General features: G+C 36.7%; 1 protein-coding gene across 1 annotated transcript; it reads right to left on the reverse strand.

The window, feature by feature from the left end:
• Positions 1-321: 321 nt before the first annotated feature.
• Positions 322-6,930, reverse strand: LOC139688111 (mitochondrial adenyl nucleotide antiporter SLC25A23-like). The gene is made up of 5 exons (XM_071585539.1): positions 6,826-6,930; positions 3,836-4,090; positions 3,523-3,690; positions 2,934-3,081; positions 322-515 (listed from the first exon to the last, which is right to left on the reverse strand). Exons 1-5 carry the CDS (start codon positions 6,928-6,930, stop codon positions 322-324), a joined length of 870 nt encoding a protein of 289 aa, XP_071441640.1.
• Positions 6,931-7,309: the final 379 nt, after the last annotated feature.

Below are 7,309 nucleotides of genomic sequence, written 5' to 3' on the forward strand. Positions count from 1 at the left end.
GGCATTAAAAGTGTGTGGAAGTGTAAAGTTGTCTGTTATTTTTTACCCTCATCATTAAGGAATTCCACAAAGTTAAGCCTGAAACTGTTAACTCTATCGTATTATGTTAAAGGCTAAAGATTGTTCTCAATCCTTGTGTCCCCAAGTATTCAATCGCCTCTGATTTTAGTTAAGTCTCAGTAAAACTTTGCTGACGAAAAATATCTCCTTGAATGATGAACCTGCCGATCATATTAATCTTATGAAAAATAGTATCACATTTAAAAATAAAACAAATGTATTCACCGTTCACTGTTTATTCTTTTACACTATTCACTTTATTCAAGTTGTTGCCCTCACACCAAGAGCTTCTCGGCATTTATCGTTGACAGCGTAGCTAATGCTTACAGCGGGGACAACTTTTAGGATGTTGGAAAATAAACCTCGGTAAAGACCGAAAAATCCTTCATGTTCGATGATTTTTCGAAAAAGACCCGTCATCGTCATGCTTTTCACACTCTCGGATTTTGTCGGTACTTCTGAAATCAGAATAAAAATATTTAGTTTTATTCATTCATTCATTGTTCTATGACATTGATGGCTTTGGCAGATTGCTCAGGGGCCTTGAAATTCATTTTGATTTGGTAACGTTCCAAATCGACATGAGTTTTGTTACTTAACTTATCACAATTTTTCATTTTTCGATATTCAGAATAAGCCGCACTGGTAACAGTTTCGTGTGAGCAAGAGGAAGAAAGAAAGGAAAATTCATGGACCTGCAACCTACAGGCCATTTGATTTTCCTTTCTTGGATGAAATTCTCGTTGACTACAAACAATAAATAAAAATTAATTAGTATACCTCAAAGGTAAATTGTGTCATTCATCGGCGCTAAAGCACTTGAATCTTCGTGTTCAATCGCATCACCGAGAATGAGAATATGCTCACTTCTCACAAAAACGTTAGAATATGAGCAATTGAAAAAAAATGAAAGAAAATCAACATATATTAAGAAAGGTTATGCCTTGTGCACCGAATGTGAGCCAATTCAATTCTAGTTTTTAATATTTGGATAAACATATTATTCACCATTCTGTTTCCTTTCCGTCATTACCAATTCAAGGAAAAAAATTGAGAACCTTTGTGACAATTTTGAAGCAGCAACAGCAATAAATACATGTACGATAAGCAATGGATCCTCAGCTAACTGAAATCACATTACACAAGTTTTTCTTTGAAAGAAAAGCCAATTGACGACAAAATGCATCTTTGTTGATTACAAACCTTCAAAATAGTTAGAAATAGCATTATTACAATTACAAGGAGACGATGATCAATTTCTACACAAGACCTATATTTGACAGAACAATTATTCTTAGCAAAATTAGAAAAATATTTTGAATATATGCTAATGAGTGCCATTTAACCAGAAACCCCAAAATTTCCATAAAAAAGGCCTTATAAATCAATCATTGTAATTTCAATATTTTAAAAAGAACTTTCATCAGTATTTGACTAAAATAACTCATTGTATTTAACGCCAAGACAGGATTAAATTGCTCCTTCCCGAAAATTCTATCACAGTTCATTGTAACTTGAATAAATTATAAACCTACAACGCACAATCACTCTCAAGAATATCTAGCTGTATTTATAATATTAAGGGGCTGAATCAGATCAATCTGAAAGCCGTCTGCGTCTTATATTACACGTGGATTCCGAAGGCATTCTTTTTTCAGTGGATAACGCTCACTGGTAATTTTATAAATGATCTTCTTATTGGAATTTTTTTGCTTATGCTGCAATTTATGATTGGATTTTTTATTTGTGTACTTTTCGTACTTCATAGAAATATTCGAAAGAAACTTGAATGTATCGTGTGATTTCCATGTATTCTGTAGAATTAATGAGGAAAATAATTTGCAGCCAACTATGGACTTCATAGGGGAAACCTAGAGAAAAACGCATTTGCATTCAGCAGCGAATCCAGAAAATTCTTTTTTTATGGGGTGGTCTAATTCTGGCTCTGATTTTGCGGGATTCTCACGCACAGTTTGATAGCCCAAAGGTTGGTTTGATAGGTAAGCGTTGAGTTCACATAACACTAAGTGAAACGGCGCGCCGTGTGGAAATCACACATCAGAGCATTAGGGGCCAGTTCATTTCCTTGTGCTACCTGTGGTTTCCCAAGAAGAACTGGTATCCGAAAAATCGCACAGCTTGGGTGTAGCTGAGGGTACCCAGAACGGCGTCGAAGCCAAGAATCGAACCCGGGCTCTCCAGTGACGCCGATCCCATATTTTGGCGCCTAAGTGAACATAACTTCTGGTTATTTGTCAGGGGACGTCGTTCACAACTCTCAGGAGATGACTTCGGACATCACCATCAACCAAAGTGTGATTTTCTTTTTTCTTTGTGCTTATCACTGAACGTGCCAGGTCTTGATGGAATACTTGTACTCTAGATGGCACAGAAAAAGGAATTGGATCTTCTTTTCTAGTTATCTTTACCGCTGTATTAATCATTCCAACTCTGAATCCGTGAATTTTCCTACAAGTTAGGGCTTAGCTCGATTTGATCTGCGCTCTCAACCGTGAAAACTAAATTTGGGGTACATTACCAGGGTGGATATAATTGCATTTTAAATTGCACGAGATAATATTAATTATATCTATTGTCACTTCAATCGAAAATCCACACTAATTAACGCTTTCGTTACCCGCGGAGGCAAATTCGTTAACAAATCCACGAGGAAGTCCTGACTCATTGTTGAGGTGAGGCCTGAGCACATAAATTTTCCCTCCACAAAGAAATGATATTTGAAAAGATATTTTTGCGAATCTTTCAAGTGAATGATAAATAAAATTTGAGGGCAATTTTTAAGTGGATGAAAATTAAAAAGTGACAAAAATTTGGCACAAACGACGCAGATAGGTTATCTACATAAATGTTACCTTGAGCTTGGAGCCTTGTCCGTACGAGGGCGAGGGGATAGGATGCCACCTGCCCAGCGGTGCCGCTGACGGCGGCGAAACCACCGAGAAGTAGAACCCCAGGACGCTGCACGTCCGCGTTTTCCTGAAGGTAATGCATTTTTGTGGTCTGGAAATAAAATGAAACGAAATTTAACATAAAAGGAAACGCTATACAATAAAGGGATCAGATATTACGTAAAAGAATACTATATTTATCCAAGCTCAGATTAGAATCTAGTGGTTAACTAAATTTAAGGAAAAAGGTATTATGACCACACTAGAGATCTTCGGGATTAGCTGCGATGACCGAAACTGTGTAATGGAAGCATCTGCGAAAGCCTACATTTTAAGTAAAGGTGTAATTTACTGAGAAATGAATTTTTAAATCCAAAACTATGCAAATAATTAATGGTAAAAGAATGATTTTCGAATAGTTGCATATTAATTAATTTAATTGAGACTGAAAAAGTTTTGTTGCATATTAATTAATGTAGTTGAGACTGAAAAAGTTTTTTTTCTCAATGAGATGCTCCAAGAGAACCCTTGCCGGAGCGCAACTTTTACTTACCTCGTAAAGTGCCAGATCAATACCAGAATATGGTATAACACCTAGTATATTTGGTAAAAAACCACGGTAATAACATCTAAAACCTTCGTTCCTAGTAATTTTTACCGCTGCATCAATGATACCCGAATATTGGCCAGTTTGTCTCAGGATTAATCTTGTTTTTAAAACCTGGGAATTGATATCACAAAATATAACATTTGAAGTTTTACATCAAACAACTTCGAGTATGACTCAAATAGCTTGGTAAAAGACATTACGCAGCTGTGAAGCAATGGTCTTTCATCTTCAGTAAGGCCCAAAATGAGACACCTACCTCAAGTGGGTATATCACTGTTTGACTGAAACACCCAGCCAATGAGCCGGCTATAACTCTGTCATAAATTGTTGCTTCGCGGGCTTCGCGACTTATAATCATCGCTTTTATTTTCTCATAAGCCGTGTGCCTAAGAGCCGCCTCCGGGATCGTTTTCGTTACATTCATTACATTTCCGCGCCAAAGTCCTGTAATGCCGCCCTCCTTGATCATGTCTTGCAAGCACAGACGGAAACCGTTATACTTGGAATGTACCTTAATGAAGAAGAATTGCATGGAAACATTAATTTCTTTAAAATATTCCCCGATCGGCTACTCGGGGGTGGTCGGTGGCGGGAGTTTAGACGATATTCTTCCAGATTCGCGGTTCAAAGATCGCGAGTTCGCATCCCGCCGCGGACATGAATGCTCAGATTTTTTCTGAATTAATCGCTTTTGTTGAAGGGTGCAAAATCAACTTGTCTATTGAATGACTGCAAAACCAAATTCTATCACAATTAATACTCGGAAGGATATTGCGCTCGCCGCGTTGTCTAGCCTGTATATTGATTCACACCTGTAACACTGTTATTACATCGTTTATTTGCAATTTATTCTTCGATTAAAATTAAGATTTCATAGAATCTCTCATGGTGCCTCAAAGTCAGTATCGACACCTCTACAGCTCCTGTGGCTATCACTTAACGTCCCTTTTCCTTAAAACGAATAAAAGTGATCAACATTTAATTACGCTTCTTAAAAAACTAACATTGAACTTACTATCATCTTTAATGGACCTATGTAGCACATAAACACACACACACATATATATATATATGTATATATATATATATATATATATATATATATATATATATATATATACTACCTTGATCAAAAAGTTCCCGGAATAACCACCGTGTGCCGCTCCCGTCGTTCCGATTTGAGTTCTGTTTTTTTGGTAAAATTGGTACATCTGTTGTTGATATTCCCTTTAAATCTTAGTGTCATAACTTGACATTTGCAAAAGTTACGTAGCCAAGAGTACATCTATCTCTGTGTGTGTTGGCGATTTTTTACAATTGCAGAAATGGATTTAAATTTGCAACAACGAACTTGTATTAAATTTTGCGTAAAAAACGGATTTAGTGGCGCACGGACGTTGGAAATGTTGGAAAAGTGTTTCGGCAACGATTCTCTAAAAAAAACGGTCGTTTACCAGTGGCACGAGCGGTTCAGAAGTGGTCGTGAGTCAATCGAAGATGATGAACGCAGTGGCAGACCATCGACATCGAAAGTCGGTGAAAAAATTGATAAAGTAAAAGAAATGTTGGTCAATAACCGCAAATTAACCATCAGAGAAATAGCGGAGGACTTGAACATTGCCTATGGATCCGCCCAAGACATTGTGGTTAATGATTTGGGTTTCCGTCGTGTAGCAGCAAAGTTGGTGCCGAAAGACCTCAATTTCATGCAAAAAAGAGACCGTGTTGACGTCGCAAAAGACATGATTTGCGAGGCTGAATCCGATCCCACATTCATCAAAAGGATCATTACTGGAGACGAGACGTGGGTTTATGAGTACGACACGCAATCCAGACATCAGGCAAGTGAATGGCGTTCACCAAATGAGCCGAGACCAAAAAAACCACGTCGTTTTCAGTCAAAAAAGAAGGCAATGCTGACGGTTTTCATGGATTACAACGGTGTAGTGCATCATGAATTTTTGCCAGAAGGCCAGACAGTAAACAAAGAGTATTATTTGGGCGTTATGAGACGTTTGCGTGAAGCAATTCGCCGAAAGAGACCAGAAATGTGGGCAGAAAACTCGTGGATTTTGCACCATGATAACGCACCGTCGCACAGTGCTATCATTATTCGTAATTTTTTGACGAAAAATGCAACAAATACCATCCAACAGCCACCGAATTCACCTGATTTGGCTCCCTGTGACTTCTTTCTGTTCAATCGAGTTAAAAAACCATTACGGGGAACGCGTTTTAGCAGCCGAGAGGAAGTAATGGAAAAATCGCAGGAAGCACTGATGGACATACCGAAAACCGAATATAAAAAATGTTTCGAGGATTGGATCAAGCGCTGGCATAAGTGTGTTGCAGTCGATGGGGATTACTTTGAAGGGGACAATATAGATTTAGATGAATAAACTTGTATTTTTAATTTTCTGAATAAATTCCGGGAAATTTTTGATCAAGGTAGTATATATATATATATTTATATATATATATATATTTATATATATATTTATATATACATATTTATATATATATTTATATTTATATACACATATATATACATATATATTTATATATACATATATAGATATGTACATATATATATATATATATATATATATATATATATATATATATATATATATATATATATATATATATATATATATATATATATATAGCGTAAACTGCATACGACATCCAGCCGTGGGTGAGCCAGCCGTGGGCCAGCTTGATTTTTGTTGGCATCTACTTAGACAAGAGTGGAAACAAAAAACGTATTATATAATTCAAATAGAAAATGGCGAGTTCTTATTTTAAATTTGAATTCTCACTCTTTGGATGTACTACGAATCTTTAGGTTTACTCTTGTCGGAAAGTAAAACAGGATGAATGAATAATAAAACGTAAAATCACGGATTAATTCACAAGTTCACCACAATATATAAGTTATGACAAGACATACATTCTCAAATAACCACGAAGATATGCTCACCCTTTTAAAACCGCGCTTTCAAAACATATCTCCAGTTTTAAAATAAAAAATAGAAAATTTAGTGAATAGTTTTAAGCAAAACATACCATCTCATACATATTAATTCCATTAGGTCGTAAAAACGGAACATAGCATACGAGTAGTATTTCTAAGAAATGGGGAATAATTAAAATATTTAAATGTATTAATGAGAGAGCGATCATATGCCGTAAGCAAAAGACTTTACTTCCCGTTCCTAATGATGAAAAATGGCAAGTTCTTACCTGCATGAACACTTTCAGGCGGTCCAGTGGTGCAGTGCACGTTCGGGATACACCACCAGCCACGGCACCGGCCACCAGGTACCTCCATAAAGTTCCTTCATTCATTACAGTTAAAGTTACATCACCATCGGAAATGCTTCTATCCTCCCCTTTTTGAAGTTGCTGCGGGGAGAAGCATAGCCGACATGTGGATAGTTCTGGCGTACAGTGACGTCAGAGAGTTGGTGGAACTTACTCTACCAGTTGTGAGAAATATTTAAAAATAATTGTAAAATTATATGCTTGTGATTTGGGACGTTAAATGAACCCCGATGAGAATGGTCAAGGGCGTAATGATTAGGGAGGGAAAGGATGCTAAGGTCGTGGTCGTGACCCCTTTTAACGTGTCCTTGTTTATCTAAAAGAGGCTATGTAAAAAAAACTTCAAGCCTTTGTTCCTGAAAAATAAATATTGCATATCTTAAGCAATAACATTTTCCTATCG

Source organism: Hetaerina americana, unplaced genomic scaffold, assembly GCF_022747635.1.
Source record: "Hetaerina americana unplaced genomic scaffold, ioHetAmer1.1.p SCAF_2, whole genome shotgun sequence".
Taxonomy (NCBI): Eukaryota; Metazoa; Arthropoda; class Insecta; order Odonata; family Calopterygidae; genus Hetaerina; species Hetaerina americana.

Coding starts and splice junctions, on each gene's coding strand:
- LOC139688111 (XM_071585539.1), bottom strand. CDS start 6,930: ATGAATGAAGGAACTTTATGGAGGTACCTGGTGGCCGGTGCCGTGGCT. Junction 4,091..6,825: donor GCCTGAAAGTGTTCATGCAG/GTAAGAACTTGC, acceptor TTCTTCATTAAG/GTACATTCCAAGTATAACGG. Junction 516..2,933: donor GACAAGGCTCCAAGCTCAAG/GTAACATTTATG, acceptor TGATTTCAGAAG/TACCGACAAAATCCGAGAGT.